The sequence below is a fragment of the Bombina bombina genome, chromosome 12, assembly GCF_027579735.1.
Source record: "Bombina bombina isolate aBomBom1 chromosome 12, aBomBom1.pri, whole genome shotgun sequence".
Classification (NCBI taxonomy): Eukaryota; Metazoa; Chordata; class Amphibia; order Anura; family Bombinatoridae; genus Bombina; species Bombina bombina.
The window spans coordinates 133,759,097-133,779,234 of record NC_069510.1 but is presented as its reverse complement, the minus strand read 5'-3'; the positions used below and the strand labels follow the sequence as shown (position 1 = coordinate 133,779,234).

At 42.4% G+C, this 20,138-nt stretch overlaps 1 protein-coding gene across 2 annotated transcripts in view; it reads right to left on the bottom strand.

Moving 5' to 3' along the window:
- Positions 1–20,138, bottom strand: part of CDK5RAP2 (CDK5 regulatory subunit associated protein 2) — a 538,634-nt gene that overhangs the window by 17,518 nt on the left and 500,978 nt on the right. For both annotated transcript variants that reach the window (XM_053695716.1, XM_053695717.1), the window contains 2 exons: positions 14,692–14,900; positions 1,193–1,333 (listed from right to left, as the gene is read on the bottom strand). In XM_053695716.1, the coding sequence (XP_053551691.1) occupies positions 1,193–1,333; positions 14,692–14,900 (350 nt within the window). The remainder of the gene's footprint in view (positions 1–1,192; positions 1,334–14,691; positions 14,901–20,138) is intronic.

The following is a 20,138-nucleotide window of genomic DNA, read 5'->3' as shown; positions in this document are numbered from 1 at the left end:
CCTATATAGGAACAATATGATCTATTTACTAATAATGTACAATAATGTAATGATACTGTCAGTCTATCCTAAATAGGAACAAGATGATCTATTTACTGATAATGTACAATAATGTAATGATACTGTCAGTTTATCCTATATAGGAACAAGATGATCTATTTACTGATAATGTACAATAACGTAATGATACTGTCAGTTTATCCTATATAGGAACAAGATGATCTATTTACTGATAATGTACAATAATGTAATGATACTGTCAGTTCATCCTATATAGGAACAATATGATCTATTTACTAATAATGTACAATAATGTAATGATACTGTCAGTTCATCCTATATAGGAACAAGATGATCTATTTACTGATAATGTACAATAATGTAATGATACTGTCAGTTTATCCTATATAGGAACAAGATGATCTATTTACTGATAATGTACAATAATGTAATGATACTGTCAGTTCATCTTTTATAGGAACAAGATGATTTATTTACTGATAATGTACAATAACGTAATGAAACTGTCAGTTCATCCTATATAGGAACAAGATGATCTATTTACTGATAATGTACAATAACGTAATGATACTGTCAGTTCATCCTATATAGGAACAAGATGATCTATTTACTGATAATGTACAATAATGTAATGATACTGTCAGTTCATCCTATATAGGAACAAGATGATCTATTTACTGATAATGTACAATAACGTAATGATACTGTCAGTTCATCTTTTATAGGAACAAGATGATTTATTTACTGATAATGTACAATAATATGAAGATACTGTCGTCTATCTTTGTTTTGTCCTTTCTATGTAATAATCAAGCACCAAACAAAAAAATAAAAAAAAGAAGCGAAATCGGCCTTTTCTTTACAAAGTATTGTTATGACATATTGGTGCATATTCCTGTTACTGTAATACAATGTGTAGGGTACAAGGGAGAATATCTAAGAAACCTGAAGTGCAGGGAGCAGGTTAATCAGTACAAACACCTAGAGCATTGGTAGATTACATTATATAATGACAAGACATGGCCTAGTACAACACACTTATTCATGACCAATAAATGAAACATGTTAAATGAAAGTTCCACATAAGGCTTATTTCATTTCTAGCATAACGCAAGCAGCTATGTGCATTTACATTAGCAAGAAGAACTGGGTCTATTTCATGGGGAAGTACCTGATTTATGCTGTTTGCATGAAGCGTTTTTATAGGTAAGGACACTCTCCACAAAAGCTTGGTAAGGCGGTTAGCTTCCTCCAGAGAATGCCGCGCTCTGCCAATCTTCTCAGCGAAAATATTCCCAAGATCATTAGGAATCTATAAGCACAATGATATTGTACAGAACAATGAAACAAACAAACTATATTACTTACTAACCTAATGAAACATAATGTATTCTACAAGTTTAAGATAAATTACAACTAACATTTATTAGAAATGTCTGTACATTCTGCCTGTCCTTTATAAATACTGGCAAAACAAAATGAATACAATTTTAATTTACATTAGATGTTTGTCACATAGTCACCAATACAGCAGTGAGAGTTAGTCCCATCAACCACTGATAAAGTAATTAAAATGATATGAAACCCAAGAATGTTTCTTACATGATTTAGGTAGAACATTCAATTTTAATCAGCTTTCCAGCTTACTTCTATTATCTAATTTGCTTCATTCTCTTGGTATCATTTGTTGAAGGAGCAGCAAAGCACTACTGGTTTCTAACTGAACACATTGGTGAGCCAATGACAATCAGTATATATATATGCAGCCACCGATCAGCAGCTAGAACCTAGGTCCTTGTCTGCTCCTGAGCTTTCCTAGATAAACCTTTCAGCAAAGGATAACAAGAGAAGGAAGCACATTAAATAATAGAAGTCAATTGTTAAGTTGTTTAAAATGGTATGTTCTGGATAAATCTTGAATGTCTAATTATGACTTTACTGTCCCTTTAAGAGGGCTGGTTGTCTACTGGATCTTTTGTTCAATGTTTATATTTTCAACCTGCTGTTCCTATTTTTCAGCAACTGTAGATGTGTACTCTAGGTCCAATTACAGGACCTAGGGACCAAGGATGTTGCTGAAATATTTACATTTTTAAAACAATGGTTTATAAAATGTATAATATATCTGGGGCACTTTCAGCTCTTCAAATAGTAGTTCCTAATTTTATAAGAAAAACAACAAGGCAGGATCAACCAGTGAAAATTAAAGACATGATCACTGTGACTGAGTGTCCACCATGGGGTATGTAACTGGTCACTAGACTGCCTCTCTCCTGAGATATACAGCGATAGCCCCCTGAGTCTAATACCAGCATGCATTGCAGCGATCGCTTGCCAAAGGTTAACTCCAAAGTATCAGAGCCCTGAAACAGCCACTGTGAAGTCCTTATGGGCTTTGTTACAGATAAGTAGTCATATTTTAAGCATGGCATCAAACATAATCCTTGTTATAACAGGTCATTCTTTAAAGGGACTTTGTGCTTTACCTGTAGTCTCAGACATGTCCTTAAGAACAACAGGATATGGCTTTATTGAACAACAAAAAACATAATTTATGCTTACCTGATAAATTCCTTTCTCCTGTAGTGTAGTCAGTCCACGGGTCATCCATTACTTATGGGATTATATCTCCTCCCTAACAGGAAGTGCAAGAGGATCACCCAAGCAGAGCTGCTATATAGCTCCTCCCCTCTACGTCATACCCAGTCATTCGACCGAGAACCAACGAGAAAGGAGAAACTATAGGGTGCAGTGGTGACTGGAGTTTAATTTAAAATTTAGACCTGCCGTAAAAACAGGGCGGGCCGTGGACTGACTACACTACAGGAGAAATAAATTTATCAGGTAAGCATAAATTATGTTTTCTCCTGTTAAGTGTAGTCAGTCCACGGGTCATCCATTACTTATGGGATACCAATACCAAAGCTAAAAGTACACGGATGACGGGAGGGACAGGCAGGATCTTTACACGGAAGGAACCACTGCCTGTAGAACCTTTCTCCCAAAAACAGCCTCCGAAGAAGCAAAAGTGTCAAATTTGTAAAATTTTGAAAAAGTGTGAAGTGAAGACCAAGTTGCAGCCTTGCAAATCTGTTCAACAGAGGCCTCATTCTTAAAGGCCCAAGTGGAAGCCACAGCTCTAGTAGAATGAGCTGTAATCCTTTCAGGAGGCTGCTGTCCAGCAGTCTCATACGCTAAACGTATTATGCTACGAAGCCAAAAAGAGAGAGAGGTAGCCGAAGCTTTTTGACCTCTCCTCTGTCCAGAATAAACGACAAACAGGGAAGAAGTTTGACGAAAATCCTTGGTTGCCTGCAAATAAAATTTCAGGGCACGGACGACGTCCAGATTGTGCAGAAGTCGTTCCTTCTTTGAAGAAGGGTTAGGGCACAATGATGGAACAACAATCTCTTGATTGATATTCTTGTTAGTGACTACCTTAGGTAAGAACCCAGGTTTAGTACGCAGAACTACCTTGTCTGAATGAAAAATCAGATAAGGAGAATCACAATGTAAGGCCGATAACTCAGAGACTCTTCAAGCCGAGGAAATGGCCATTAAAAACAGAACTTTCCAAGATAACAGCTTGATATCAATGGAATGAAGGGGTTCAAACGGAACACCTTGCAAAACGTTAAGAACTAAGTTTAAGCTCCACGGCGGAGCAACAGTCTTAAACACAGGCTTAATCCTAGCCAAAGCCTGACAAAAAGCCTGAACGTCTGGAACTTCTGACAGACGTTTGTGTAAAAGGATAGACAGAGCTGAGATCTGTCCCTTTAACGAACTAGCAGATAAGCCCTTTTCTAAACCTTCTTGTAGAAAAGACAATATCCTCGGAATCCTAACCTTACTCCATGAGTAACTCTTGGATTCGCACCAATATAAGTATTTACGCCATATTTTATGGTAAATTTTCCTGGTAACAGGTTTCCTAGCCTGTATTAAGGTATCAATCACTGACTCCGAGAATCCTCGCTTTGATAGAATCAAGCGTTCAATCTCCAAGCAGTCAGCCTCAGAGAAATTAGATTTGGATGTTTGAAAGGACCCTGAATCAGAAGGTCCTGTCTCAGAGGCAGAGACCATGGTGGACAGGACGACATGTCCACTAGATCTGCATACCAGGTCCTGCGTGGCCACGCAGGCGCTATTAGAATCATCGATGCTCTCTCCTGTTTGATCCTGGCAATCAATCGAGGAAGCATCGGGAAGGGTGGAAACACATAAGCCATGTTGAAAACCCAAGGTGCTGTCAGAGCATCTATCAGTACCGCTCCCGGGTCCCTGGACCTGGATCCGTAACAAGGAAGCTTGGCGTTCTCGCGAGACGCCATGAGATCCAGATCTGGTTTGCCCCAATGATGAAGCAGTTGGGCAAACACCTCCGGATGAAGTTCCCACTCCCCCGGATGAAAAGTCTGGCGACTTAGAAAATCCGCCTCCCAGTTCTCCACGCCTGGGATGTGGATCGCTGACAGGTGGCAAGAGTGAGACTCTGCCCAGCGAATTATCTTTGAGACTTCCATCATCGCTAGGGAACTCCTTGTCCCTCCCTGATGGTTGATGTAAGCCACAGTCGTGATGTTGTCCGACTGAAACCTGATAAACCTCAGAGTTGCTAACTGAGGCCAAGCCAGAAGAGCATTGAAAACTGCTCTTAATTCCAGAGTCCATGATCCCTGGGCCTTCAGGGAATTCCAGACAGCGCCCCAACCTAGCAGGCTGGCGTCTGTTGTTACAATCGTCCAATCTGGCCTGCTGAAGGGCATCCCCCTGGACAGATGTGGCCGAGAAAGCCACCATAGAAGAGAATCTCTGGTCTCTTGATCCAGATTTAGCATAGGGGACAAATCTGAGTAATCCCCATTCCACTGACTTAGCATGCAGAATTGCAGCGGTCTGAGATGCAGGCGTGCAAAAGGTACTATGTCCATTGCCGCTACCATCAAGCCGATTACCTCCATGCATTGAGCCACTGACGGGTGTTGAATGGACTGAAGGACACGGCAAGCATTTAGAAGTTTTGATAACCTGTCCTCTGTCAGGTAAATTTTCATTTCTACAGAATCTATAAGAGTCCCTAAGAAGGGAACTCTTGTGAGTGGCAATAGAGAACTCTTTTCTACGTTCACCTTCCACCCATGCAACCTTAGAAATGCCAGAACTAACTCTGTATGAGACTTGGCAGTTTGGAAACTTTACGCTTGTATCAGAATGTCGTCTAGGTACGGAGCTACCGCTATTCCTCGCGGTCTTAGTACCGCCAGAAGAGAGCCCAGAACCTTTGTAAAGATTCTTGGAGCTGTAGCTAACCCGAAGGGAAGAGCTACAAACTGGTAATGTCTGTTTAGGAAGGCAAACCTTAGATACCGGTAATGATCCTTGTGAATTGGTATGTGAAGGTAGGCATCCTTTAAATCCACTGTGGTCATGTACTGACCCTCTTGGATCATAGGTAAGATGGTCCGAATAGTTTCCATTTTGAACGATGGAACTCTTAGGAATTTGTTTAGGATCTTTAAGTCCAAGATTGGTCTGAAGGTTCCCTCTTTTTTGGGAACCACAAACAGATTTGAGTAAAACCCTTGTCCGTGTTCCGACCGCGGAACTGGGTGGATCACTCCCATTAGTAAAAGGTCTTGTACACAGCGTAGAAACGCCTCTTTCTTTATCTGGTTTGCTGACAACCTTGAAAGATGAAATCTCCGTTTTGGAGGAGAAGCTTTGAAGTCCAGAAGATATCCCTGAGATATGATCTCTAACGCCCAGGGATCCTGGACATCTCTTGCCCAAGCCTGGGCGAAGAGAGAAAGTCTGCCCCCCACTAGATCCGTTTCCGGATCGGGGGCCCTCACTTCATGCTGTCTTAGGGGCAGCAGCAGGTTTTCTGGCCTGCTTGCCCTTGTTCCAGGACTGGTTAGGTTTCCAGCCCTGTCTGTAGCGAGCAACAGTTCCTTCCTGTCTTGGAGCAGAGGAAGTTGATGCTGCTCCTGCCTTGAAGTTACGAAAGGCACGAAAATTAGACTGTTTAGCCCTTGGTTTGGCCCTGTCTTGAGGCAGGGCATGGCCCTTACCTCCAGTAATGTCAGCGAAAATTTCTTTCAAACCGGGCCCGAATAATGTCTGCCCTTTGAAAGGAATGTTAAGCAATTTAGATTTAGAAGTCACATCGGCTGACCAGGATTTAAGCCACAGCGCTCTACGCGCTTGAATGGCGAATCCGGAGTTCTTAGCCGTAAGTTTAGTTAAGTGTACTACGGCATCATAAATAAATGAATTAGCTAGCTTAAGGACTTTAAGCTTGTCTATAATCTCATCCAATGGAGCTGTGCTAAGGGTCTCTTCCAGAGACTCAAACCAGAATGCCGCCGCAGCCGTGACAGGCGCAATGCATGCAAGGGGTTGTAATATAAAACCTTGCTGAACAAACATTTTCTTAAGGTAACCCTCTAACTTTTTATCCATTGGATCTGAAAAAGCACAGCTATCCTCCACCGGGATAGTGGTGCGCTTAGCCAGAGTAGAAACTGCTCCCTCCACCTTAGGGACCGTCTGCCATAAGTCCCGTGTGGTGGCGTCTATTGGAAACATTTTTCTAAATATAGGAGGGGGAGAAAAAGGCACACCGGGTCTATCCCACTCCTTGTTAACAATTTCTGTAAGCCTTTTAGGTATAGGAAAAACGTCAGTACACGCCGGTACCGCAAAATATTTATCCAGCCTACATATTTTCTCTGGAATTGCAACCGTGTTACAATCATTCAGAGCCGCTAATACCTCCCCTAGTAATACACGGAGGTTCTCAAGCTTAAATTTTAAATTTGAAATGTCTGAGTCCAGTTTACTTGGATCAGATCCGTCACCCACAGAATGAAGCTCTCCGTCCTCATGTTCTGCAAATTGTGACGCAGTATCAGACATGGCTCTATTATTATCAGCGCACTCTGTTCTTACCCCAGAGTGATCGCGTTTACCCCTAAATTCTGGCAATTTAGATAGTACTTCAGTCATAACATTAGCCATGTCTTGCAAAGTGATTTGTATGGGCCGTCCTGATGTACTTGGCGCCACAATATCACGCACCTCCTGAGCGGGAGGCAAAGGTACTGACACGTGAGGAGAGTTAGTCGGCATAACTTCCCCCTCGTTGTCTGGTGATAATTTCTTTACATGTACAGATTGGCTTTTATTTAAAGTAGCATCAATGCAATTAGTACACAAATTTCTATTGGGCTCCACATTGGCCTTTAAACATAGTGAACAAAGAGATTCATCTGTGTCAGACATGTTTAAACAGACTAGCAATGAGACTAGCAAGCTTGGAAAATACTTTTCAAATAAATTTACAAGCAATATAAAAAACGCTACTGTGCCTTTAAGAAGCACAAAAAGCTGTCACAGTTGAAATAACAATGAACCAAATTAGTTATAGCAATCAAATTTTCACAGTAAATGTATTAAGTTAGCAAAGGATTGCACCCACCAGCAAATGGATGATTAACCCCTTAATACCCAAAAACGGATAACAATTTAATATTAATGTTTTTATCACAGTCAAAACACACTATCACAGGTCTGCTGTGAGTGATTACCTCCCTCAAAACTAGTTTTGGAGACCCCTGAGCTCTGTAGAGACGTCCTGGATCATGGAGGAAGAAATAGGAAGACTGTGACTAAATTTTTACTGCGCAATAAAGCGCTAAAATAGGCCCCTCCCACTCATATTACAACAGTGGGGAAGCTCAGTAAACGGATTTTATTCAGAAACAAACGACAGCCATGTGGTAAAAATCATGCCCATAAATTTTTATCACCAAGTACCTCAGAAAAAAACGATTAACATGCCAGTAAACGTTTTAAAAATGAAATTATGAAATGTTATTAATAAGCCTGCTGCTAGTCGCTTTCACTGCAGTGTAGGCTCAAATATTACTTAAATATAGACAGTATTTTCTTAGTGAAATTCCATTCCCCAGAAATACCTCAGAGTATACATACATATCAGCCTGATACCAGTCGCTACTACTGCATTTAAGGCTGCACTTACATTACATCGGTATTAGCAGTATTTTCTCAGTCAATTCCATTCCTTAGAAAATAATATTCTGCAACATACCTCCTTGCAGGTGAGCCCTGCCTGCTATCCCCTGTTCTGAAGTTACCTCACTCCTCAGAATGGCCGAGAACAGCAAGTGGATCTTAGTTACGACCGCTAAGATCATAGACAAACTCAGGTAGATTCTTCTTCTAATGCTGCCTGAGAAGAAACAACACACTCCGGTGCCGTTTAAAATAACAAACTTTTGATTGAAGAAATAAAAACTAAGTTTAACAACCACAGTCCTCTCACACGTCCTATCTATTAGTTAGGTGCAAGAGAATGACTGGGTATGACGTAGAGGGGAGGAGCTATTTAGCAGCTCTGCTTGGGTGATCCTCTTGCACTTCCTGTTAGGGAGGAGATATAATCCCATAAGTAATGGATGACCCGTGGACTGACTACACTTAACAGGAGAAACTACTTTTAATAAAACAAACAAACATAAAGGAACAATTTCCCATACATTTATTAAACTGTAGTAGGTATAACTTGTAATATGTTTTATATGACAGTGTGCCGTTAAGCATGTCTATAAATCACATTCTTTGTTGTGTGGGCCCTCTCTTATACAAGGCTTCATTAGCCACTATATAGTGTTTAGCTCAGTGGCGTATCTAGGTTTTGTGCTGCCCTAGGCACTCAAAATATACGCTGCCCCAACCCTCAAAGTTGTTTTCCTTGCACTTTTAGTGCTACCCCAGCTGCCACTGTTAGTGAAAGTACATCGGGTGGCCAAACTTACTAAGTATTGCCACCACTGCTTCCTCTGTAATCTATCCCTCTCTTCATCTCTGCCGACTGATAAACATGCCCACTGCCCCCATGCTGACACTCGCCCCAGCTCTCTAAAAGCCCACACGTTCTAGCGCTCAGTGTACTGCATGCAGCGTTTAGAGACAGGGGATAGGGTAGCCCGCACTGAAAATAAACTGAACTGGCAGCGGTACGCTTGCCGCTGATTACACAATGCGCTGCTCAATCAGTTTTTTTAAAATAAATAAAAAAACTACCCCACAAAAATCCTGTAGCAGCCGGCCAGTGCCGTTTAGGAGGGAATAAAGCTGCCCCCCCCCAAATCTGCCGCACTAGGCACAGGCCTTGTTTGCCTAGGCCATAATACGCCCCTGGTTTAGCTAATTAGTCAATAAGATAGGCAAGCTTTAAGGGGTGCAATTGGGAAGGACTAGGGGTGGCATTACCATTAAAACAAAAACAGCTTGGCTCTGCCAGAACACTAACTATATGGTCTGCCAGGGGTACAATGGGATGAGTATTTTTAATGATGGAATTACTGTTGAGAGTGTAGACATAGTAAGATATTTAGTAATAAACCTAATATTGACATTTTAGCTTCACAGTTGCATTGTTGACTCTTCTACTGACATTTGTATCTTGATAAACTACTTCAGCTGTATCATTTTGTGATACATTATTTATTTTTATCTAATGGATGCCAGATTATAATAACAAAAACATCTAACAGATGCCATACAGAAAGAACTGCACAAGGCTCTAGAAATATTAGGTGGAATTAAAAACGTATGATGTCAACTGGAAAATACGATTTCTTATTTTAAAATACAGAAACATGAGTAACTTTATATTAATTCTCCTTCTGACAACAAGAAGCTATAATTTAGGACTATAACATTGTAAACCTTTAATTTGCTTCTTTTGGTAATTTAAATAATAACAGAATGTATGCTTACCTGCTAAATTTCTTTCTTTCCGGGCATGGAGAGTCCATGACTTTATTCCAATTACTAGTGGGATATTCAAATCCTGGCCAGAAGGAGAAGGCAAAGAGCACCTCAGCAGAGTTGTTAAGTGTCACCTTACCCATAATCCCCAGTCATTCAGCCGAAAGAAAATGGAAAAAGAAGATAACACAAAGGTGCCTGAGGTCTATAAAAAAAAAAGGGTAGTAGAAGTGGCCTTCTGACCCTTACACTTACCAGAAAAAAACGCAAACAGGGCAGAAGATTGGCGAAAATCTTTAGTTGTTTGAAGGTAAAATTTTAGAGCACACACAAAACATCCAGGTTATGCAAAAGACGTTCCTTATGGGAAGAAGGATTGAGACAAAAAGACGGAAAAACAATTTCCTGATTAATATTTTGATCCGATACTACCTTAGGGAGAAAACCCAGCTTAGTACGAAGGATCACCTTGTCCGCATGAAAAATAAGGTAAGGGGAATCACACTGTAAAGCCAAAAGCTCAGAAGCTCTGCGAGCGGAAGAAATAGCAAGAAGAAACAAAAGCTTCCAAGATAACAATTAAATATCAACAGAATGCATTGGCTCAAACGGAGCCTGCTGCAAAACTCTAAGAACAAGGTTAAGGCTCCATGGGGGAGCAACAGGTTTAAACGCAGGCCTGATTCTGACCAGGGCCTGAACAAAAGCTTGGACATCTGGCAAATCTGCCAGACGTTTATGCAAAAGAATAGACAGTGCAGAAATCTGACCCTTCATAGTGCTGACTGACAAACCTTTCTCCAGGCCATCCTGAAGAAAAGATAAAATGCAAGGAATCCTCACCCAACTCCAGGAGAAACCCTTAGATTCGCACCAATAAATGTATTTGCGCCATACCTTATGATAAATTTTGCGTGTAACAGGTTTACGAGCCTGAAGCATGGTATCAATGACCGCCTCAGTAAAACCACGTCTAGTCAAAACTAGGCATTCAATCTCCAAGCAGTCAGCTTCAGAGAATCTAGATTTGGATGGAGGAATGGACGCTGAAGAAGAAGGTCCGTCCTCAGAGGTAACCTCCAGGGTGGAAGAGATTATCTTAACCAGATCCGCGAACCAGATCCTGCCAGGCCATGCAGGAGCTATTAGAATCACGGATGCTCTCTCCTGTTCGATACGAGCAATAACTCGTGGAAGTTCCAAGGAACCGCCAGAGCGTCTATTAGAGCGGCCTGAGGATCTCTTGACCTTGAACTCTATTTTGGAAGCTTCGCATTTTGACGAGACGCCATCAGGTCCACCTACGGAACCCCCCCACCTGAGGTTTATCTTTGAGAACACCTCCGGATGGAGAGCCCACTCCCCGGGATGAAAGGTCTGTCTGCTCAGAAAATCCGCCTCCCAGTTCTCCACCTCTGGAATGTGGATGGCAGATAGGAGACAATCGTGAGCTTCCGCCCACTGCAGAATGCGAGTCACCTCCTTCATAGTTAAGGAACTCCAAATTCCTCCCTGGTGGTTGATGTAAGCCACTGAGGTGATGTTGTCCAAATGGAATCTGATAAACTGGACAAAAGATAATTGAGGGCAAGCTGTCAAAGCATTGAAGATTGCTCTCAACTCTAAAATGTTTAAGGGAAGAGAAGACTCCTCTCGAGTCCAGTCCCTGAGCTTTTAATTAGCCCCAAACTGCTACCCAGCCTAACAGGCTGGCGTCCGTGGTCACAATCACCCAGGAAGGTCTCAGGAAGCACGTGCCCCAAGACAGATGGTCCTGAGAAATTCACCACGAGAATCTCTTGTTAGGGGATCCAGATTTATCCTCTGCAAGAGATCTGAGTGGTCTCTGTTCCATTGGCTGAGCATGCTTAACTGCAGAGGTCTCAGATGGAACAGAGCAAACTGAATGATATCTATGGAAGCTACCATGAGACCAATCACCTCTATGCATTGAGCCACTGATGGGCGAACAGAAGACTGGAGAGAAAGGCAGGAAGCATTAAGTTTGGATTTTCTGACATCTGTCAGAAAATTTTTCATGGATAGAGAATCTATAATTGTTCCCAAGAAACACACTCTTGTGTCTGGCACTAGGGAACTCTTTTCCAGATTCACTTTCCACCCGTGGGAACATAGAATAGACAACAACATGTCTGTATGAGATCTTGCTAGTTGAAAAGATGACGTCCAGGTAAGGTGCCACCACTACTCCCTGAGATTTGACCACAGCTAAGAGAGCCCCCAGAACCTTTGTGAATATTCTAGGAGCCGTAGCAAGACCAAAAGGAAGGGCAACAAACTGGAAGTGCTTGTTCAGGAAGGCAAACCTCAGAATCTGCTGATGATCCATGTGAGAATGGAACAAATAGTTTCCATCTAGAAGGACAGAACCCTGAGGAATTTGTTGAGCAAAGCTAGACATCTTGGCTCCCAGTCTAATCACCTGCAGGTTGGCATAGCAGATAAAAGTATTGGCCAGTTTAAGAGCCTTGATTCTATCTTGGATCTCTTCTATAGTAGTCTCTTCTGCTATCAGCTCAGACAAAGCATCGCACCAATAAGATGCTGCTCCCGCAACCGTAGCAATTCTTGAAGCAGGTTGCCACTGTAATCCTTGATGGATGTACATCTTTTTTAAGTAAGCCTCTAGCTTCTTATCCATGGGATCCTTGAAGGAACAACTATCCTCTATAGGAATAGTAGTTCTTTTGGCTAGAGTAGAGATAGCTCCTTCTACCTAAGGTACAGTGTGCTACGAGTCACGAATAGAGTCAGCAAGAGGAAACTTTTTTTTAAACAGGGGAAGGGGAAAAATCCCTGGCTTCTCCCATTCCTGAGCTATAATCTACGACATACGGTCTGGAACCGGAAATACTTCCACGGATGAGGGAGCATCATAAACTCTATTAAGTTTATTAGAACTTTTTGGGTTGACAACGACAGAAGGTTTGGAGTCGTCCAAAGTAGCTAGAACCTCCTTCAGAAGCAACCGGTGTTCAAGTTTAAATCTGAAATTAACTTCTTCAGATTCTGTAGAATTTTCCCCCATCATGTCAGAGTCTGAGATCTCACCTTTAGAAGCTACTGAAGTATTCTCCTCATCAGACATTTGGGAAAGGTTGACCAACACAGATTTAGTGGGCTCAGAAACCTTACTAGCAGAAACATGTCTAGATTTCCTCTTACGCTTACCCGAAGCAGGGAAAGCAGATAAAGCTGCAGACACCGCAAATTTTTTTTTAAAATAATTTTCCTCACACCTCTATACCTCTATAATTGCAAGGAGAATCTTGCTTCAGATCCGCTGTCAGTTGTCAGACTTGGAAAAATGTGAGTTGAAAGAGATCCATTCTATCAAGCTAGTAGCTGACACAGAGAGGTGCGACATGATCGTTAGAACAAAACACTCACTGCCTAACTTGCTCCGCTCTACAATGTATTAAAACGGAAGAGTGGAGAGTCATGTGATCAGACCAAGAAAAGAAACTGTGCCACTGTAAAACTGCGCGTTTCTGTCCGATACTTAAAACTTAATTTAAGTCTCACTCTATTTTGGGCCATATCCTTGCAGGAAATAAAGAAAGCATAATACTTTCTAGTCCTAATTAACCCTTCAGCCAGTCTCTCATATACATACACCAGTGCCTGCCAAACTGCCCAACTGTTAACCCCATCTATAAGGTCAATTGTCCCAGATGTTGATCCACTAGAGGAATTAACCTCCAAAATGCTGCCCTTCAGTACCCTGTGGATCCAGCTGCAGGGCAGGAACAGCTTCCTAGGTGTGATAGATACTCCACTCTCTGTTCTTTCTTTTTCTTAAGGTCTTAATTATACCTCTATAATTGCAAGGAGAATCTTGCTTCAGATCCGCTGTCAGTTGTCAGACTTGGAAAAATGTGAGTTGAAAGAGATCCATTCTATCAAGCTAGTAGCTGACACAGAGAGGTGCGACATGATCGTTAGAACAAAACACTCACTGCCTAACTTGCTCCGCTCTACAATGTATTAAAACGGAAGAGTGGAGAGTCATGTGATCAGACCAAGAAAAGAAACTGTGCCACTGTAAAACTGCGCGTTTCTGTCCGATACTTAAAACTTAATTTAAGTCTCACTCTATTTTGGGCCATATCCTTGCAGGAAATAAAGAAAGCATAATACTTTCTAGTCCTAATTAACCCTTCAGCCAGTCTCTCATATACATACACCAGTGCCTGCCAAACTGCCCAACTGTTAACCCCATCTATAAGGTCAATTGTCCCAGATGTTGATCCACTAGAGGAATTAACCTCCAAAGTGCTGCCCTTCAGTACCCTGTGGATCCAACTGCAGGGCAGGAACAGCTTCCTAGGTGTGATAGATACTCCACTCTCTGTCAGGGACCTTAAGAAAAAGAAAGAACAGAGTAACCAACCCTTGCTTTCTATTATGGGGTAGCAATATTGTTAGAAATAAAGCAAAGACTACATTGCCGCTTTCTAAGCTCTTACTAAAGAGATTGACATGGACACAGCACAGCCCCAATTCTTGCTTGCAGGGAAAAGTACCCATAAAAGGATTAAATATCTTCAGACACCGTCTTCGCACATCCTCCATTGACAGAGGCAAAGAGAATGACTGGGGATTATGGGTAAGGGAAGTGACACTTAACAGCTCTGTTGGCGTGATCTTTGCCTCCTCCTGCTGGCCAGGAGTTGAATATCCCACTAGTAATTGGAAAGAAGTTGTGGACTCTCCATGTCATAGGAAAGAAAATAATAATTTCATACCTTAAAAAAATGAAATATCACATTTTGGTAATCATAAAAGATGTTAATAAATGAGGTTTACTGGTTCAGTCAGTTGTAGGTTATGGGACGTCTGTACCTTATTATCAAAATATGCTTCCAGATCCTGTAAGATGGCCCCACCTTCCAACATCTGCTTGCGTAATGCGATAAAGTCTTCCACCAAGCCTAGGATGTGACGGCCATGTTTATCAGCCCACATCCGATGCCCAGGCACCAGTCGTGAAGGGGTGTATGAGGAACTTTCTGCTGAATGATTGCTGTAGGTTTCTTCTTCATGATGTGCACCTAATTTAAAGCAACATTAAAAAATAACCTGTCACATTTTTACAAACATATTTCAACACAATAAAAAAGTTTAAGGAATTGGTTTACTTTATATTATTTTATGAACAATATATAGGTTCTCTAAATCTAGTAGTTTTTTACAAAAATATTTATGTATCATTGCACTACTAAAGCATGGTCCATACTTGCCAGAGAATTCAAAGTTTGTTAAAAGAAAGCATTTAGTGCCCATGCAGGTGCATATTTACATATGAGAGAGCAGAAAGGGAGAGGGCACCAGCTTTGTCATAAGTAAAGAAAAATAAAACCTTTGGGAGAACAAATTAAACTAAATATTCCAATAACAAACCGTCTTCAGGAATTATTGAAGATTTCTTAAAAACTGCCTTGTCCTGAAGATAAAACTGCTAAGGAGGAACTCAAAGAAGAATGTTCAGCTCCAAAATATAATAAGCTGACAACAAATACATCAGCAGATTAGACTAATAGGAAAATATGTGCAAAGGTTCAAATGAGTGAAATTGAAAAATACCCAAATGTGTGAAAAAAAGGATACCAAGAGAATGAAGCAAAACGGACAATAGAAGTAAAGTGGAAAGTTGATTAAAATTGTATGCTCTGTCTTGATCTTGAAAGAAAAAGATTGGGTTTCATGTCCCTTTAACCTGATGTATTTTTAGATCCTGTAAGATAAGTGACCATTCACATATTTTTGCTTCTGCTGTATTGTGTGCTTCATTAAACAGAGTGGGAGAGTTTTCACTAATCCGTAAACACCTCACAATGCCATAGCTGCCATATTACCCATATTAATCTAAACATGACAAGAATAATAAAGATGTGCCCAGGTGTTTAAAGCCAAAAACACTCTAAGCTCTGAAACACTTATGGGAGGGGAGACTCCTAAAAGAACCACCAATGATTCAAGAACTGATTCCAAACCGGCCTCGATGAAAAAGGCTACCACCAATGATTCAAGAACTTATTCCAAACCGGCCTCGATGAAAAAGGCTACCACCAATGATTCAAGAACTTATTCCAAACCGGCCTCAATGAAAAAGGCTACCATATATGAACATGGCCTGTAAGGACTACAGACAACCCATTCCTTAGGAGTACCAGTGCCAAATCACCAACTGAGGGAGATTCCCACCTAATGCTAGAGATGGAACAAGCCTTAAGAGTCATGGTTCTACTGATCTCATACAAAACAATGCAAAAGAGTCTATTAACGCTAGCACCAACAAGCAATCCTTTGCATAATGGATGTGCTAGAAATTCCTCTGATGGCACCAGTGTCCAGGAAACACTGAGCTGTGATCCAAAGAAGACCAAAACACTAGAATCCCCTAACACTGCTAGCTCTGCTGATGAGGCTTATGAAATGATTGAGCCCAAATAAGGAGTTACATAAATATCCAGTGGCCTGACCTTTACCACAGTTAGAGCACTAGTCAATATCTTTAAAACAGTTGTCAACATAAATAGACGGAAACATGAAATTTGACAAGGTTCTAGGTCATAGTGCTGGTAAAACACCTCCATCTTGAGAAAAAAATCATGTCCCTGTAAGTAACTAGGAACAAGACAAAGTCCTGCCAACACAGTATAATAAAACGCCATTCACCAGTTCCTAATAGTGATAAAAACTATCTTTATAAAAACAACCAGTTTAGCCAGGAATGATTTGAAGAACAGGTTTCATAAAAAAAAAGTCTTGTCCTAAAGTGAAACTGCATAAATATCAGGACTCCTTATGCTTGTTTAGTGAGGCTTGTTTGAAACCTAGCTCTGAAACTTTCAAGAAGAATTTTCAGCCTTGGTATAGTTCCTGTGGAAAAGGAACATGGCCCTATAAGGACCAGACGTAGGCTTGCAAAATAGCTGAAGCAGAGTCTACCTAAATCTGAAAAGTTATTTGACTTAACCATCCAGTGAGGATACGATTTGTTACGGTTGCCTCCAGGCTGGCTGGAAGTTGGACCGTAGAAAAGGATGCTCCTAGCGCTCACCAAGGAATCATCAGCACCATAGTCAGCAATCCCTGTAGTGATATTAGCTGAAGCTGTCCCCTACAAACATGAGTCAAAGCTGCAAGTTAGAGGGACAGAAAATAGGTCTGATGTGCTGGAGCACACAGCCTCCTTTTTATTGAGGTTACATGCAAACAGGACACTCTCAGGGGGAGGCATAAAATCCCCCATCACACATTTGATATTAGATAGAGAGACACTCCCTTTGACAGGCCACAACATTTACTTCAGCAGATAACATTACACACAATAAAACAATGCAGTCCACCTTATCAATACTAGTCTGATTAGACAATGGGAAAGTTGATCACTAAACCTAATTAGAGCTAATCCCAGCAGACTTGTATGTAGAATAGGTTTCTTGAAGCTGAACAAAATTTAACTCTTAATGGCACACAATGAAACTGAACCAAGTGGGAGAAAGCCAGGGACAAGTCATTTCACAGGTCTGGGGACATAGTCTTAAAGGGGGCATTGTTCACCAGAATCACAATATGTCCCCAGACGTTTCCCAAAGGGCCACACACACCCAACAAAAGTCAATATACTCTCAGGGGCACAATCTTCCAGGGGCCATAGTCATGAGGAAGGAGGCTGGCAAATAGGCTTCTCCAAAATCCAGGGAAGCAGGGCAACCTTCCATTTAAAGGGCCAGTCACAAATAGCAGTTTGTAACATATCTCCCCTTTTGGAGGGAGACTAACAAGGCACCTGACCTTCTGTCGGTCAGTGCCTAAGTTAGTCTCGCAACCCACCCACAAATAAACACTAGCAGCAAAGCAGCCCCCCCACAACAAGTAGCACTGGCCTGTAGGTTCCAGGTTATAGGATGAAAGTGTAGCATCCTCTGCCTTCCTGGCGCAGCTGTGCAAATAGCTGATGGTACTTGGGGGGCAGAAGCCAGCGGCACTCTGCCCTGGTGCCAGCGCTTCTGCTGGGGTGAGGGGTTTGCAGGCCAGTCCTGTAACAAGGGGGTCTGTAGGGCAGAGGCCAGCAGCGCTCTGTTCTGATGCCAGCTCTTCTGCTGGGGGAATTGGGGCATAGTCCTGCCCGGTGGCAAAGGGAACGTGGGGGTCAGTGGGGGTTAACATCTCCACTGTTAACCCTGGGCCCAAGTTAGGAGTTAGCTGGGGAGGGGGAGATTGGCTTACCTCCTCCTCCTGATACTCCGGTGGCCGTTGGGAAGGGAGGTCGATGCTCTCCGCTTCCTGTGGAACATGCTGCGGCTGGGGAGAGAGACCGGTTGTCTCCTCTCCCTGGAAGGCACACTCCGGCTGGGGAGGGAGGTCGATGCTCTCCCCTCCCTGTAGCTGGGTCTGTCGCTGGGGATCTGGGCCACCTGCCCAGCATCCCTGTAGGGCCGGTAGAGAGACTGCGGTCCCATCTCCACCTGCCTGCTGGGGGTCCTCCCAGGACCAGTCTATGAGGCCTGCTGCCTCTGGTATCTCTGGCTGGGGAAGGGGACTGGTTGTCTCTTCCCTCTGCACAGTATACTGCCGCTGGGGAGGGAGGTCGCTGCTCTCCTCTCCCTGTAACTCTGGCTGCCGCTGGGAAGGGAGGTCGTTGCTCTCCGCTCCCTGTGACTCACTTTCTCGCTGGAGACCAGGTGTCCAGACCCTCAAACTCCACAGTTGGCGCTCAAAGGCTCGTGCCGCTTTGTTCTCCGTATCCAATTCCCGGATGATGCGACTGACTACCTCCTGTGCAGGGTCTGGACCATATTGGACTAGCCGCCTCTTTACCTCTGGAACGAAATCCGCGCCCTCATAGCGACGGATCAGGTTGAGGTGCTCTTCACAGGGTTCTGAATAGTGTCTTGTCAGCTCCATGCTGCTGTAGGTAGGGACGCTGCGCAGTGGCTAGCGTTGCCCTCAATAACTCTCCTACGATACCAGTGCTGTTGTGGTGCTGCTCCTTGCGCTAGGACGCCAATCCCACCGCTGCCGCCAAATGTTACGGTTGCCTCCAGGCTGGCTGGAAGTTGGACCGTAGAAAAGGATGCTCCTAGCGCTCACCAAGGAATCATCAGCACCATAGTCAGCAATCCCTGTAGTGATATTAGCTGAAGCTGTCCCCTACAAACATGAGTCAAAGCTGCAAGTTAGAGGGACAGAAAATAGGTCTGATGTGCTGGAGCACACAGCCTCCTTTTTATTGAGGTTACATGCAAACAGGACACTCTCAGGGGGAGGCATAAAATCCCCCATCACACATTTGATATTAGATAGAGAGACACTCCCTTTGACAGGCCACAACATTTACTTCAGCAGATAACATTACACACAATAAAACAATGCAGTCCACCTTATCAATACTAGTCTGATTAGACAATGGGAAAGTTGATCACTAAACCTAATTAGAGCTAATCCCAGCAGACTTGTATGTAGAATAGGTTTCTTGAAGCTGAACAAAATTTAACTCTTAATGGCACACAATGAAACTGAACCAAGTGGGAGAAAGCCAGGGACAAGTCATTTCACAGGTCTGGGGACATAGTCTTAAAGGGGGCATTGTTCACCAGAGTCACAATATGTCCCCAGACGTTTCCCAAAGGGCCACACACACCCAACAAAAGTCAATATACTCTCAGGGGCACAATCTTCCAGGGGCCATAGTCATGAGGAAGGAGGCTGGCAAATAGGCTTCTCCAAAATCCAGGGAAGCAGGGCAACCTTCCATTTAAAGGGCCAGTCACAAATAGCAGTTTGTAACACGATTATTCAAGAGTGAGAGAGATGTGTCTGTGTCCATGCCAGAGGTAGGCAAATCCAGCCTGCTGTCTGTTTTTGTGTAGCCTTGAAGCCAATAATGGTTTTCATCTTTAAAGGATTGGTAAAAAAAAGAAAGAATAATATTTTGGGACACATGAAAATTATATAAAACAATGTCCATAACTAAAGTTTTATTGGATCACAGCCACATTCATTCATTTATGTCTATGGCTGCCTTCGTGTTGCAACTGCAGAGTTGAGTAGTTGCGACAGAGACCACATGCGAAGCTCTCGTTGCTTTGTGCACTACAATGTTCATCAACACTATATTCCCAGCTTGATGGAAAGCAATGGTCAGAACAATTAGAACATTTAACATGGGATCTCATTACAGCAAAACTTCTCAATGAAAACGAGTCTGCAAAAAAAGTAAGTTTCCAAGTGGCTTATTTGTCATATATTGTGAATGTCATCAATACAAATTTGTGGAAATA